General features: G+C 43.4%; 1 protein-coding gene across 2 annotated transcripts in view; it reads left to right on the top strand.

Annotated features, from left to right (window-relative positions):
* GRID2 (glutamate ionotropic receptor delta type subunit 2) overlaps nucleotides 1-16271 on the top strand; it is a 924709-nt gene that overhangs the window by 632194 nt on the left and 276244 nt on the right. For both annotated transcript variants that reach the window (XM_038755327.1, XM_038755326.1), the window contains exon 5: nucleotides 5133-5186. In XM_038755327.1, coding sequence (XP_038611255.1) covers nucleotides 5133-5186 — 54 coding nt within the window. The remainder of the gene's footprint in view (nucleotides 1-5132; nucleotides 5187-16271) is intronic.

Consider the following 16271-nt stretch of genomic DNA (forward strand, 5'->3'; position numbering starts at 1 on the left):
TAACATTGTGAGAAGCAGAGTGGCCTAATGGAAAGAGCACATGCCTGGGAGTCAGAGGACTTGGGTTCTAATCCCAGCTCTGCCCGTTGGCTGCTGTGTGACCTTGGGCAAGTCACTTCACTTCTCTGTGTCTCAGTTTCCTCCTCTGTAAAATGCAGATTCAGTATCTGTTCTCCCTTCTGTGCCTCATGTAGGAGAGGGATTGCATCCAACCTGATTAGCTTGCATCTACCCCAGCACTTATAATAGTGCTTGACACATAATAGGCACAAAAGAAATGCCATTTAAAAAAACTGTTGTAGTTACTTGGCGACAATCCCTCCCTCTATGGAGCACATCAAGAAGGGAAGACAAGCATAGGCCCAAGAGCAAACAGCAAACAGTTTAAGCATTAAAATAAATGTTGTCCAGGAACAATTCTTAACATAGCATAGCCTAGGGGAAAGAGTGCAGGTCTGGGAATCAGGATACTTGGGCTCTCATCCTGTCTCTGTCATTTGCTTGCCATGCAATCTTGAGCAAGTTACTTAACTTATCAGTGACTCAGTTTTCTCATCTGTAAAATGGGGATTGAATAACTGCTCTCCCTCCTCTTTGTGGGACAGGGACTATGCCTGGCCTGATGTCATTGTATTTACCTCAGAATTTTGCATGGTGCTTGGCACTCACACACTGCAAATGTTATCATCATTATTATTATAATTATCATCGTCATTATCATTCCCTCTCCTTTTTTCCCTCCCTTCCCCATCTTAAGGCCAACATATAGAGCCACCCATGGTGTAAAGCTTCCTAAGCCTTTTCTCAGTCCTTTAACCATTGTCCATTCCTGGGCCATGATGGCAGGCAGCAAAGCAGGAGAAGCTACCCAAAGCAGCCTGGTCCCAGGGTGATCCCAAAATCTGATAATTCTGATTGTCACTTAAGCACACCAAATCCCCTTGTCCTTGCCTCTGCTTTGGCAGGCCAATTTCTCCAAGATAAAATATAAAATGAAAATTTTCATTTAATGAGTAATATCGTTTAGGCTCAGTTGGAGCAATGTCATTATGTAGAAACAGACCTAAATTCTTTTCATTCTCTTTTTTAATTGTACTTGTGAAGTGTTTACTGTGTGCCAAGCACTGTACTAAGTACTGGAGTAGATACAAGCTAATCAAGTTGGACACAGTCCGTGTCCCACATGAGGCTCCCAGTCTTAATCTCCATTTTAAAGATGAGGTAACTGAGGCACAGAGAAGTGACTTGCCCAGGGTCACAGAGCAGACATGGGGTGGAGGTGGATTAGAACCCAGATCCTTCTTACGGCCAGGTCTATGCTCTGTTCACTAGGCCCTGCCTTTGCTACCTCATTGGCTACACATGGGGAGGCTAAACTGAGCAGAAGAAATTACACTCCTTCCTCACCAGACTCTCCCTCAGATAATTAATAGAAACATTAACATCATGGACATATTGCAGCAATAAAAGCTTCACCATAGCTGTATACCATGACATGCATGGCAGTGAAATATGGGAGTTTGGTCGTCAATCCAAGGATATGTTGTGTTAAGGAAGGTGGTAATATCTTTGCTTGTTTTTATTCTCCGTTGTAATCTAATTTCTCTCTCTAGAAAAGATGTAATTATTTCTTTTTCCAAATGACTCCGGAAAGGCAGTGGCAAAACAAGGCACAGTCAACTATGCTCTTCCCCTCTGATGCTCTTCTCCTGAAGGACCGTGGAATTACGGCCGTTGAGCAAGTGACCCTTGTCAATAATTTTTTGGCAAAACATAATCAAGAAGATGGAAATTTGAGCTCAGCTGGTGATCAAAGTCGACTTTGTAGTTCTGGAGAAACGACTGGGAGTATTTCAATCATGCTCATTTAGGTTTTTCAGATAGAAGAAGATTCAATTTGTTCACTTTTATGCATTTCCCAATGTCAGCTGGAATTGATAGGGACTTTGAGAACCACAATCAAGAAAATAGTACTTGGCGGGGTTAGTCCTTGGGCATGTTACGACTCCAGGAAAATAACTCTGGACTAGAAACCTTCCCAACCTTCCTGATTCCCTACCAGTTGTTGCAGGGGTTTCAACCTGACCTATACTCCGGTGGCACTGGGGCTTGGCTCCTGCCACTGTTGAGCAGAAAGAAGGAGGATGTTTAGCAATCGGATAGTTCCCCTTGGGCCCAAGAGCTTCTGAGGCTGTAGCATAGATTCCACCACGGTATAACCATATGAAACTGAAATATTCAACAAATTCCCACCCCCACCGGCCTCCAAGTGGAATCTAGGAGATTCCCCAGTCGTCACCGGGTTTCAACTCAAAAAGAAAAAGAGGAGAGAAGCAGCATGGCCTAGTGGAAAGAGCATAGCCCTGGGAGTCAGAGGACTTGGGTTCTAATTCTGTCTCCACTACCTGCCTGCGGGGTGACCTTGGGCAAGTCACTTTACTTCTCTGTGCCTCAGTTACCTCATCTGTAAAATGGGGTTTAAAACTGTAAGCCCCACATGGGACATGAACTGTGTTCAACTGACTTAACTTGTAACTACTCTGGTGCTTAGTACAGTGCCAGGCACATAGTAAGTGCTTAGCATATGCCATGTTAAAAAAGAAAGAAAGAAAGGGAATTGACTGATTCAACCTGAAAGGCAACTAGGCAGATCCTGTGCCCTTTCAAAATCCTCAGTGGTGTCAGGGGCTGGAGAGGACAGTGAAAATTAGTTGAATTAATGATTCTGACCAGTTGGAAATGTTGACCCCCAAAAAGGAAGATAAAGTAGGAAACATCTTTTAAGTGGATTTCTTGCATTAAAATGTTTTCCATGACCAGGTCTCCTAGGGTTCACCACCACTCACTCAGTCAATACTTGCCACTGCTCATCTTACCTCTCTGTTTCTTCAACATCATTCAGCAGATTCCCCTGTGTAGAGAAAGGAGATATTTTCCCTTGGTCCTTCTTGCCTGCCTTAATGTCAGATCCTTCATTAGGTCTCTTGGGCAGATGCTCTCCTAGCTTCTTGACTGGTGTTCCCTAGGTTACCAAGCCCTTGATGACTCCAGATTCCCTGGAGGAGATGCTGGTCTAGCTTCCATAGATGGGGTTTCCATAGATTCCACCATGGTATAACCGTATGAAACTGAAATACTGAACAATTTCTCACCCACACCAGCCTCCAAGTGGAATCCAGGAGATTGCCCAGTCGTCACTGGGTTTCAACTCAAACAAAAAGAAAAAGAGGAGAGAAGCAGCATGGTCTAGTGGAAAGAGCATAGCCCTGGGAGTCAGAGGACTTGGGTTCTAATTCTGTCTCCGCTACTTGGGGTTTCCATACATTACTGAGCTCACGACCACCACTGGGATGCCCATGGAGAAGATGCTATTAGATAGAACCTCCCAGATTGGGGTTTCCTAGGTTACCAAACTCTAGATCACCACTGTAATCCTCTTGGGAAGATGCTATTATGGTTCCCAGACTAGGGATCCCATAGGTTACCAAACTTTAGCTCCATCACCTTGGCTTGACTGAGAGGGGTTTGAAAATCAGATGGTTTATATGGAGGCAGAGGTTTCCTAAGTTTTGGCTCAGAGGCACAAAGCACAGCTTCCTATTTCAGCCCCTTGATCTTGTCTCTTCCACTCCCCAATCTGATGTGATGCAATGTTCACGTCTGCAGTGAATAACACATCAGTCCTGGAACACTTGACCACGCATTGTTATGCTGGTTGATATGAGTCCACCAGGGCAGGAACTTTGCAAAGTTACATTAAAATGAACAAATCGAGATGCTGTATCTAAAGGCTATCCTCCCAAAATGTATTTTTTTTTTTTGTTTTAATGATCATCGGATATATTTGATGCCCCTGAACAGGAGTGAAAAGGAGCTCTTAGTTTTGAGGACCTGCTGGGATCCAGCTGCCTTACCCATGCCAGGCCTTTAATAATAATAATATTAGTATTGATATTAATGAAGATGGCATTTGTTAAGTGCTTACTATGTGTCAAGCACTATTGTAAGCACTTGGATTACAAGCTAATCAGGTTGTACACAGTCCCTGTCCCACAAGGGGCTCACAGTCTTAATCCCCATTTTACAGAAGAGGTAACTGAGGCACAGGGAAGTGAAGGGACTTGCCCAAGGCCACACAGCAGACAAGTGGCAGGGCTGGTATTAGAACCCAAATCCTTCTGATTCCCAGGCCTGTGCTATTATCCACTAAGCCACACTGTCTTTGAGGGGTCTCTGAGGCCTAAAGCTCCCAGCACTTCAGCCACTCTGACCAGACAGCTGAACAGGGCCACAGTTTGCCCCCAACCTCAGAGAGTCAGGGTTACCAGAAAAATGCCTTACTGTGGGGTCCTCCTTAGTGTTCCTTCCTCCCCTTCTAGACTGTGAGCCCACTGTTGGGTAGGGACCGTCTCTATATGTTGCCAACTTGTACTTCCCAAGCACTTAGTACAGTGCTCTGCACACAGTAAGCACTCAGTAAATACGATTGAATGAATGAATGAATGTTCAATCTGATCAGGAGAAGCAGCATGGCTCAGTGGAAAGACCACAGGCTTTGGAGTCAGAGCTCAGGGGTTCAAATCCCGGCTCCACCAATTGTCAACTGTGTGACTTAGGGCAAGTCACTTAACTTCTCTGCGCCTCAGTTACCTCATCTGTAAAATGGGGATTGACTGTGAACCCCCCGTGGGACAACCTGATCACCTTGTAACCTCCCCAGTGCTTAGAACAGTGCTTTGCACATAGTAAGTGCTTAATAAATGCCATTATTATTATTATTATTATTATTATCTTCTTTCTGCTTAGAACTGACTCTTCACCTCTCTTCCCCACCTGTGTCCCTCCAAACAGGGATGATTCGGAAATGATTCTCTCTGTTTCTGCTAAGTCACTTAAAACATTTCCTCGCTAATGCCCTCTATGAATTCTATTCCACATCGAGTTAGCGAGAGAAACAAAACCACAAGTGTCTCTGCTCCATTTGGCGGAAGGTCTGCCATCCTCAAAGGCACCAGTGACGGTCATTTCCGATCCCACGGTCCACCGTCCTCCTTTTCAAGAGACCACCCATTCTGCTGAGTTGCAGCTTCTTGGAGGATATTGTCTGATGATCGTTTTATTTTCTATTCCAGGTCGTGGAGACGAATTTAGTGGCTTTTGACTGTCACTGGATCATCATCAATGAGGTAACTGAAACTGAACCGGATTGTCTCGGGCTTTTTGACATTGTTTTGACTGGTCTTGATTTTGCCAAGAGGAAACAGGATGGGGAGCGAAATCTCGGCCTGCTGTGGGGATGCTGCGAGCAGCAGTAGGTTGACGTTTCCCATAAAGGGCTCCCTAGGAATAAAACCAATGAAAGCTTCTTCCCGCTGTGAATCTGTAGGCTCTTTTCTTGGCCCAAGCTGCAGGCTTTGGAGGCTGTCCCTTTCAACAACGCAGCGCTTCTCTGTGAGCCCAGTGAGCCCTCCCCCGAGAAAAGCTTGGGTTCCATTTATATTAAAATGTTGCCGCTAAAACTTTTATCCACTCCCCCTTCTGGGCACCAGGATTAAGGAGTGAAATGTATGAATATGGATCAACAGAAAAGTGAAGTCTGTCCTCTCTGCGAACAAACACATCTATCTACTTGTCAAATCCAGGGAGAGCTTTTTGCAAAAACAGTTGATGAAATGAAGGGGATATTAGAAAGGAAAACCTTCCAAATGAGCTGTGCAGAGAAGCCCGAGAATGAGAATCCAAGGGTCAGTGAGCAGGGAGCTCTAGATACAAAGAGTGCTAATATGAACTTTCCTTAACCTGTCATAGTAGTCCAGCGTTTTCTGCATTGTCTAGGAAATGCAATCTACCATTGCAAATGCAGATCCTGCTTTGCATTAACCCTGTGTTGATAAATTAATCTCGAGGCTCCGTCGTGCCATTTGAAGAAATCCAAAGCGCTTGTGAATCTGTTGTGGATTTGTCACACCTTCTGGAAACAAGATTTGTCGTTTGATTTTCATTATGTAAATTAAAATATGCTAAGAAGATGCTGTTGTCTTTTCCAAGAAAGCACAGCTCTGTTGTACCACCTACTTGTCGAACAAAAGTATGTTGCCTGGTGTCAATGGTGGAAGATATTCAGAGGCAGGGACGAAGGTTTATGCTGTGACTTTAGGAGATAATAACAATAATAATGTTGGTATTTGTTAAGCGCTTACTATGTGCGAAGCACTGTTCTAAGATCTGCTCTGCTCCCTGGTTTAGTTACTTTAGGGTTTTTTTTTTTTTCCAGTTTGGGGTCCTTTCCAGTTCCTTGTCAGTTATGATGAAGAGTAAGCCCCATAGTCTTCCTTTTACAAATCAGAAAGTGAATGTTCAAACCTGGAATTATTAGAGACCAGAAAGCATGCTACTAAAAGGCGATCGCTTGCTTACATAATAATAATAATAATGATGGTATTTGTTAAGCGCTTACTATGTGCAAAGCACTGTTCTAAGCGCTGGGGGGATACAAGGTGATCAGGTTGTCACCTGATCTGTTACCTGTTACATAGATTTGATCCAAATCAATCAATCGTATTTATTGAGCACTTGCATGCAGAGCACTGTACTAATCACTTGAGAGAGTACCACACAGCAATATAACAGACACGTTCCCTGCCCACAGTGAACGAACAAACCAATGCCTTGATCCCAGTATTTACCCACCTCAGAGTTTTGGCAAATACCCCTCTGATGTCAAGGCCCCTTCCTAAGCCAATTTCTGCTTTCCTCATTGCATCCAAATGGCAGAGAAACGGCCACCACTTGTTTTGAGCCTCAAGAACACTGACACAACTAGTGACTCTGAAATCCTAAGCAGAAGCAGATCCCAGGAATCCCAGGGTTTAGAACCGGTATCACCAAACTGGTGATACAGTGGGGCCTAGTGGATACAGCGTGGTCCTAGGACTCAGGATTATCCAGATTCCAATGCCAGCTTCTCCACTTTTCTGCTGTGTGATCTTGGGCACATCACTTAATTATAATAATAATAATAATGGCATTTGTTAAGCGCTTACTACATGCAAAGCACTGTTCTAAGTGCTGGGGAGGTAACAAGGTGATCAGGTTGTCCCTCAGGGGGCTCACAGTCTTAATTCCCATTTTACAGATGAGGTAACTGAGGTACAGAGAAGTTAAGTGACTTGCCCAAAGTCACACAGCTAACAATTGGCGGAGCAGGGATTTGAACCCATGACCTCTGACTCCAAAGCCCGTGCTCTTTCCACTGAGCCACGCTGCTTCTCTGTGCCTCAGGTCCCTCACCTGTAAAAATGGGGGTAAGACTGTTAACCCCCAGGTGGGACAGGGACTGTATCCAACCTGATTAACTTGTATCTACTCTAGCGCTTAGTACAGACCCTGACAAACAGTAAGTGCTTGACAAATATAATAAAAAACCAAAAAACCAACCTTATCAGGGAGGTAAAATGCTGCAGCTCTCTAAGGAGCACTTGCTCTAGGGCCTAGGATAGCGCAGTTCTGTCTCACTTCATAGGAAGGTGACCTGGGGAATTTCATTCTCTTCTCCCCCATCCCTCTGCTCCTGTGAGATGATAATAACTCCAATTTTGGTAAGTCCTTAGTGCCAAGCACTGAACTAAGAGCAGGAACAGATGCAAAATAATCAGGTTTGGACATAGCCCTGTCCCACATAGGGTACACAGTCTAAATTGGAAAGAGAGCAGGTATTGACTTTCTGTTTTACAGATGAGGAAACTGAGGCACAGGGAAGATAAGTAACTTCACCAAGGTCATACAGCAGGCAAGTGGCCGGGCTAGGATTAAAACCCAGTTTCACTGACTCCCAGGCTCCAGTTCTTCCCACTAGGCCATGCTGTTGGGGCTCTGCTGTAGAAATGTAGGTCGGGAGGGAAAGGGAGTCACTCCCATCGATGGTCCCCCTTCACGCTGAGCCCTGATTCATTCATTCATTCAATCGTACTTATTGAGCGCCAGCTGTGTGCAGAGCACTGGACTAAGCTCTTGGGAAGTACAAGTTGGCAACATATAGAGATGGTCCCTACCCAACAGCGGGGTTGGCAGAGATTCAGGCCATGCAGTTGCAAGCACCCTCCAACCTGCTCCAGTGGGCCTGACCTGCAAATTGTCCAGAAGAGGAGGTAGGAAACTGAATCAAGAAATCCTAATGTGCCAGTATTGTGAGTCAAAGACTGAGTTTGGGACCAATATGGCACTGGAGTTCAGATATGATGCCCTCCCTGTTCACATTGGGCAGACTATCACTCTCCCCACCTCCAAACCCTTACTGAAGGAACACCTCCTCCAAGAGGCCTTCACTGACTAGGCCCTCATATCATCTTCTCCCAGTCCCTTCTGCGTCAATCAATCAATCAATCAATCGTATTTATTGAGTGCTTTCTATGTGCAGAGCACTGTACTAAGCACTTGGGAATTACAAGTTGGCAACATATAGAGACGGTCCTTACCCAACAGTGGGCTCACAGTCTAGAAGGGGGAGACGGAGAACAAAACAAAACATATTAATAAAATAAATAGAATAGATATGTACAAGTAAAATAAATAACACCCTTCTGCACCTTTGAGAAGCAGTGTGACTCAGTGGAAAGAGCACGGGCTTTGGAGTCAGAGGTCATGGGTTCAAATCCCGGCTCCGCCAACTGTCAGCTGTGTGACTTTGGGCAAGTCACTTAACTTCTCTGTGCCTCAGTTACCTCATCTACAAAAATGGGGATTATGACCGTGAGCCCCCTGTGGGATAACCTAATCACCTTGTAACCTCCCCAGCGCTTAGAACAGTGCTTTGCACATAGTAAGCGCTTAATAAATGCCATCACCATCATCATTACATGGATTTGCAACCTTCATTCATGCTCACTCGACCCCACAGCATTTATGCACAAAATCCATTATTTATTTTTATTACTGCCTGTCTCCCTCACTAGACTCTAAGCTCATTGTGGGCAGGGAACGTGTCTACCCATTCTGGTACATTGTGCTCTCCCAAGTGCTGGAATCAGTACCTAGGTCCTTCCGACTCCTAGGCTGGTGCTCATTTCATTATTACCTTCACTGGGTGGATCATGGGAGGAGAATGGAGAACATTAGGAAACCCAACTGCTGCTCAGTGGTGAAATAAAATGGCACAATCATGGAACAGCTGGACAGAGTAAACACTTTAGAGGCTCAGTGAAGCAAAACCTCAAGTGATGTGGCATAGCAGTAGACAACTGGATGGGAGGTGAAGCAGACAGACTTTTTTACACAGTGGCTTCCAGGAGACATACCCGAATGCACAGATAAGCTCCCACCACCAGTAATGTCAGCTTCAATTCCCAAGGTCAGCTAGAAAAATACAATTTAATCAATCTCAGGACCCGAGAAACAATGGCAGCTGCCAGACGTTGACTGGCTTGACTGATTCACATCCTGCAGGGGGTAGTTTACAGGGCAAAACTTGCTAGGGAAAGTTATTCAACTTCTTCTAGTTTCACTCTTCATCCTCTCTCTGAGAGATGTGTGTGGGTGTTCCGTGAGCATGTGTATCCGTGTCTGTCTGTGCTTGCAAAGGTGCACCTGTTTGTATCTGGATCTTATGAAAGTGTTTATGGAAGGAAAGAGACTGGAAAGGGTCCAGGGATTAAGCTCTCTAGAACTAGCATTATTATAGAAAGTTCCTACCACAAATCCAGCCTCAGAGTCAGATTCAGATTGACCACCTGCAGCTCCGGGAGATTTGAGGTATAGCAAAACATCCAGGCCTACTCTCAAACTCTCTATTAACACCATTGTTCTCACCGCTGCCAACTGGGAGGTCTAGATCTAGATTTCTGAGTATTTAATGAATGCAAACCTATGTACTAAGAACTTGGAAATGTACAACGGAAGGCAAAATACATGTTCCCTGCTCCCAAGGAACTTACAATCCAATGGGGGAGTCACGCATACAAAATTATTTGCAAATAAGGGAGCAGGAGGAAGAATGAAGAGAAATTAGTAGAGGGAATATGGTTACATGAAATAGACTGAATAATTGAATTTAAAATTAAATACACATATACACATAAATACTGAGAATGGGTATGAATATATAACAACTGTGGTATTTGTTAAGCTCTTTGTACCAGGCACTGTACTGGACTAAATAGAAGATCATCAGTTCAGGCACAGTTCCTGTCAGTCATATTTACTGAGCACTTATAGTGTGCAGAGCACTGTACTTAGCACTTGAGATGGTACACTAATAATAATAGAACATTCTCTGTCCATAACGATCTTACAGTCGGCCCATAAAGGGCTCATAGTCTTCATCCCCATTTTACAGTTGAGGTAATCGAGGCATAGAGAAGTTATGTGACTTGCCAAGGTCACACAGCAGACAAGAGGCAGAACTGGGATTAGAACTCAGGTCCTCTGAGACCCAGGCTCATGCTCTTTGCGCAAGGCCACACTGCTTCTCATATTGTAGTGCTAATGATAGTTATTGGGTGGACAGAACTTTGGGGGCATTAATTAATTATACTTGCAGGGCCGGAGACCACTGAAGAGTGACCACTAGTCAAACCGTGATTTAGTTGCCGGAGTGGTGGCAATTTGGGTGAAAAGGAAGAGGTGGATCTGGGAATTATTTTAGAGGAGGAATTGTCAGGATTTAACAGTGGAGTGAATATGAGAGCTGAAAGACAGTGGGGAGTCAAGGCGGCTGCATGGTCGCGGGCTTCTCGGATTGGTATGATGGGGTTATTGACAGAGTTGGGAAGGCGAGGAGGAGGGAAGTTAGGAAGATCAGTTTCAGTTATGCCAAGTCTGAGCTGCAGGCATTATCCATCTTTATTAGACAATAACAAAAATCGTTATCATCTAATTGTATTGATTTTTTTCTGTGGATGTATTCATTGATATAGAGAGGGGTCCCTCTGCTGTTAATAATCTTAAAAACACATTGTTAAATCAATAATCATTGTGATAGTCCCTAAAAGGCAGGGCCAGAAAACATCAGATACTCATGAAGGTCTCCTCTCGTTAGTAAGTGAAACAAATCTTACAAATGGGACCCACTTGTCATTACGCATATTTTTCTCGTGTTTGAGAGGGATTATAGAAAGTGTATTAAATGGCCACTGAAACCAAATGCCAAGCGTACTTGTCTATTTCCCTTGGGCTCAGGTATAGCTGGGGAACTAAAAGCCCTACCAAGAGCACTTGTTTAACTCTCTAAACATGAATCTGCCTGCTTTCTTTGGGCTGTAGCTATTATTCCGTATGCTTCTTTTGCAATAGGTTATGAAGAGTTATTTAATTTTATTACACCAGTAATTATTTTATAGAGGGCAGTACATCAAAGTCAGCATTGTACATTTTGGCATAAATTGATGTGGAGGCTTGGAAACAAACAATAGCATTTTCCTTTACATTAAGAGTTTTATAAAAATGAGAAAACTAGGCTTGGCCAGGTAATCAATCATTTGTTAGTTGTGATACCAACACTGATAGGCCCCTTAGCATAATATCCTCTCTGCAGACATGTTGTCCCTACAAGGGTCCTCAAGCAGATGTTCTGGACCTTAGGTCAAATTTCTAGCAAAGGCAGATATTTAGATGGGTAGATATGAATGGTGCAGAGTGATAGAACCCTAAAATTAGGTGCAGAATGCACTGAGAAGGTTTACTTCTGACTGGAAAAGAGAGGAGTCCAAATGAAAATGGGGCCGGGTTTGGGGAACAAACTGGGAGGGAGACCCCGATGCTCCTTCAGAATTTTCTGTTGTGGTACTGGGGTTGGGTCCCCCATAGCCTGAGGTTGAGGACAGTGTTGCCTGGAGAATATGCATTGAGGTGAACAGGCCCCCAATTTTCTTCATTTCCATCTCCCATTTCCTCCATCCACCATCACTGTAAACTCTCCGGATTCTTCAAATTGCACTGTGCTACACGCGCTGTAAGGGACTACACATGGCAGTGTGTGCCAAACCTAGCAAAGGCCTACCAAATGAAGCAGGACACAGTGGTCTGTTGCTGAGGAGGGTGCCCAGACTTATTCTGCTTCTTGGCCGCGGACTGCGGCCTGAGGCACGATGCCAATTATCTTGCAATATGTGGCCCCGTCCAAAGTGGGACCGGATGAGAGAATGCAGAGGGCTCCATCAATCAATCATATTTATTGAGTGCCTCCTATATGCAGAGTAAGCTGTGTGATGTAGTGGACTAACACGGGCCTGGGAGCCCGAAGGTCATGGGTTCCGTTCCCGTCTCTGCCACTTTATTGTGTGACCTTGGGAAAATCACTTCACTTCTCTGTGCCTCAGTTACCTCATCTGTAGAATAGGGATTCAGAGTGGTGAGCCCCACCTGGGAAAGGGATTTTGTCTAACCTGATTTGCTTGTATCCACCCCAGAGCTTAGTACGCTATCTGGAACATAGTAAGCACTTAACAGATACCTTAACTATTATTATTATTACTACTAAGTATTTGGGAGAGTACAATACAACAATGTGATACATTCTCTTCCCACAATGAGCTTACAGTCTAGAGAGGGAGACAGACATTAATATAAGTAAATAAATTACAGCTATGTACATAAGGGTGGTGGGACTTGGGGCATAAGAGAAGTTCTCTAGTTCAGGGGCTCCCATCTTTGCTGGTTACAATGTTGAGCAGCCCTCAGAAGGATAGATCAGGGGATGAGGAGATACAGTTGAGGGACCTGGCATGCCCTTGTTTTAACTGAACAGTGGCCTTTTTAGCCTAGTCTGAATAATTTTGTTATTATTGTGCATTATTATTTAGCCTAATCTGAATGATTATTTTATTGATGTGCATTTAGCTTTAATTCTATTTGTTCTGACAACTTGACACCTGTCCACGTGTTTTGTTTTGTTCTCTGTCTCCCCCCTTCTAGACTGTGAGCCCGTTGTTGGGTAGGGACTGTCTCTATATGTTGCCAACTTGTACTTCCCAAGCGCTTAGTACAGTGCTCTGCACACAGTAAGAGCTCAATAAATATGATTGAATGAATGAATGGTAGTGGTGAATAACGGGAAGGCACACCTCTACCTGATTAAGCCCTAATTCCCTTTTATCCCACTCCCTTCTGTCTCCCTGATTTGCTCCCTTTATTCACCACCCCTTCAACCCCACAGCACTTAAGTACATATCTGTAATTTATTTTTTATATTAATGTTTGTCTCCTTCTCTAGACTGTATACTCATTGTGGGCAGGGAATGTGTCTGTTATAATTGTACTCTCCCAAGCACTTAGAAAAGTGCTCTATCCACAAATAAATGAGACTGATTGATTGAAAATCAGCCCTTTATGTATAGATGAGAACAGCAGCCATACAATAAGGAAAATAATACTTGTTGCACAGGTGTTAGCCAGATATACAATCGATATTTTGGTACTGAGTGAAGCAGGACTTCCTGCGGAAGTGCAGCTTGCAGAAACTGGTGCTAAATTTTCTGTTTTTGGAATGTTCTCCCTCGCCTGAAGAAAGGCTCACAGGTGTGTGTTCCTCAATCAGACAACCACTTGTTTCAAGCTTTCTCATCTGCCCAGAGGTTTGAATGAGCAACTCATGACCCTCCATTACCTATTAAACCAGAGCTCTAGGCTCCAATCATCAGTTCATGTGCCCCAACTGGGATGACTCAAATTAGGAGTAAGATTCTTTAAAAATCTAAACAGACGCAAGATGCAGTTCTGATGCAGACAAGCTGATCCTCATAGGAGATTTCATTGCACATAAAGCCAGTGACTGAAACAGGGAGAAAAATCACTGGGTACACAGGCTTGGAATGAAAAATCCATTGGCCTTCTCCTGCCCGGTGGATGTGCCAAACAATGCATGATATGTGTGAAATGTAGCAACAGCAGAATGTAGCAAAAGGAGTCAATTCTAATTACAATGCAAGGAAGAGTTGCAGTGGGACCAAGCATTTTGCATGATTTGATCTAATAATGTTTGCATTGCAACCACTTAGAGCTACAGCTAGGCATATGTGATGGGAATATGGCCACACTGCTTTCTGAAAGAAAACCTCTGAGAGCAAGATTAGGCAAGATCTGCAACAAAGAGCCAATTACATGTTGACTATCATTATTGACCTTTCTTGTAAGCATTCTAGTCAAAAGTATGGCTTAGGACAGTATTAATAAGCTTCTTTTTCGCTCTCCTTTGTGATTATAGTGCACATAGATTTAAAAAAATGACCTATATTTTGCCAGAGAAGCAACTTCTTCTTTACAGCTAGTGAAATGTTACAGGCTAAATGAAAAGACTGCCTTTTAAAGCTGAAAAAAACATTATCCACGGTACATTAAGGATTGATGGACCAGAAATACAAGCTATTACACTGGACACAGCTGATGCCAGGTGTTATTTTGCTTGCGGAAAATCTATATTGCATAAAAAGCATAAATAACGGTTGGATACTAAAGGAATGGCATACTCTAAGACAAGATGTTTAAAAGAATCACAGAAAATGGAAATGTAAACACTCTGTGAGCATGTTCTTTGATAGCCCTTGTAGGAAAAATGATTGGGTGGAAACTTAGCTGCCAGTTTTCCTATCATAAGGTTTTATTTTAAGCCTGAAGCACTCTCACTGTAGCAAAAACTGCATCAGCAAAGTCTTTTACTTCTTGGGGACTCTGTTCTTTGGATCCCAGTAAACTCTACTGAGGCTAAAGATGTCCTAGCCCCAAAAAGATCAAGGGTAAAAAACGCTAGTCCAGAAACCCATCTCCCTTGGAGGGGGTGAGCTATGAGACCAATCATTTTCATACGGACCTATTCTAACTACATCGGGCGGAAGGTTTGTTATTATTTCTGCCTCTCATGACTCCCTCACCTATTGCTGGCAGAAACCAGAAAATTCAAACTGTTGGCAGAACCGGAGAAGATTTAAGCTTCCAAACTCCCCAAAAGGCTGGGTTTGCTGCCAGTTTGCCTTCCATCTCACATCAGGCACTTTTAGATTACTTAAAAACTTTAAAATGACTTAAAAGACATTAAATGAGAGGTGAAAGTAGGACTTTCATCACAGAAAGGCAAATGTAACTCTATTCTCTCCTGATAAGTGAAGATGGATGTATATATGTTTGTACATATTTATTACTCTATTTATTTATTTTACTTGTACATATCTATTCTATTTTATTTTGTAGTATGTTTGGTTTTGTCTCCCCCTTTTAGACTGTGAGCCCACTGTTGGGTAGGGACTGTCTCTATATGTTGCCAATTTGTACTTCCCAAGCGCTTAGTACAGTGCTCTGCACACAGTAAGCACTCAATAAATACGATTGATGATGATGATGATGGATTAGCCCAATCCTATTCCAAGGGAGAGGGTGAGGTCCTGATGTGAAGCCTCACAGGTGTGTATATATATATAGAGAGAGAGACATGGAGGTCCTGGAGGAACAATTTTCTCTACCCAGTAGGAGTGGGTAGAAAAGGAGGGAAGGGCACTTTCCTACTGACCACAGCTTTCAAAGTCCCAGAGCTAAAAGGAGCAATTTGAAACCAATATGAGCTCTTAGTTTGACTTTTAACAGCTTTAAAATTCTCAAGTCATTGCATATGGAAAAAAATAGCATTATTTTACACTACAGAGAAGCAGCATGGCTCAGTGGAAAGAGTATGGGCTTTGGAGCCAGAGGTCATGGGTTCAAATCCCGGCTCCTCCAATTGTCAGCTGTGTGACTTTGGGCAAGTCACTTCACTTCTCTGGGCTTCAGTTCCCTCATCTGTAAAATGTGGATTAAGACTGTGAGCCCCCCGTGGGACAACCTGATCATCTTGTAACATCCCCAGCACTTAGAACAGTGCTTTGCACATAGTAAGTGCTTAATAAATGCCATTATTATTACATGGTGGCCTTCTGAAGGTGTTAAAGCCCCTCAGAGCGTAAATTTGTGATCTACTCTCCTGTAATCCTATTCAATTCTTTTTTTCTTTTGCTCCAAATAACACTTTTCTCAGATGAAAGACAATGTAGTAGAGAAGAACGTATAGTCCTGATGAAATTTCAGTCATTTCTTGGATTCTTCAGAGATCTGGATGGCACAGGCAGAATACCATGAACCATTCTAAGTGACTCAGCTATTTTACCAAACATGTAGCCCTGGAATTTGCACACGTTACTACCCCACATTAGTATGACAAAATAAGAGTGACCTTTGCCTCATTTGTACTTTTTTCTTTAATGACTTAGTATTGCCATTGCTGAATTTAAATATTTCTAAGTCATCTATCCTTTCCT

The sequence above is a fragment of the Tachyglossus aculeatus genome, chromosome 12 (assembly GCF_015852505.1).
Source record: "Tachyglossus aculeatus isolate mTacAcu1 chromosome 12, mTacAcu1.pri, whole genome shotgun sequence".
Classification (NCBI taxonomy): domain Eukaryota; kingdom Metazoa; phylum Chordata; class Mammalia; order Monotremata; family Tachyglossidae; genus Tachyglossus; species Tachyglossus aculeatus.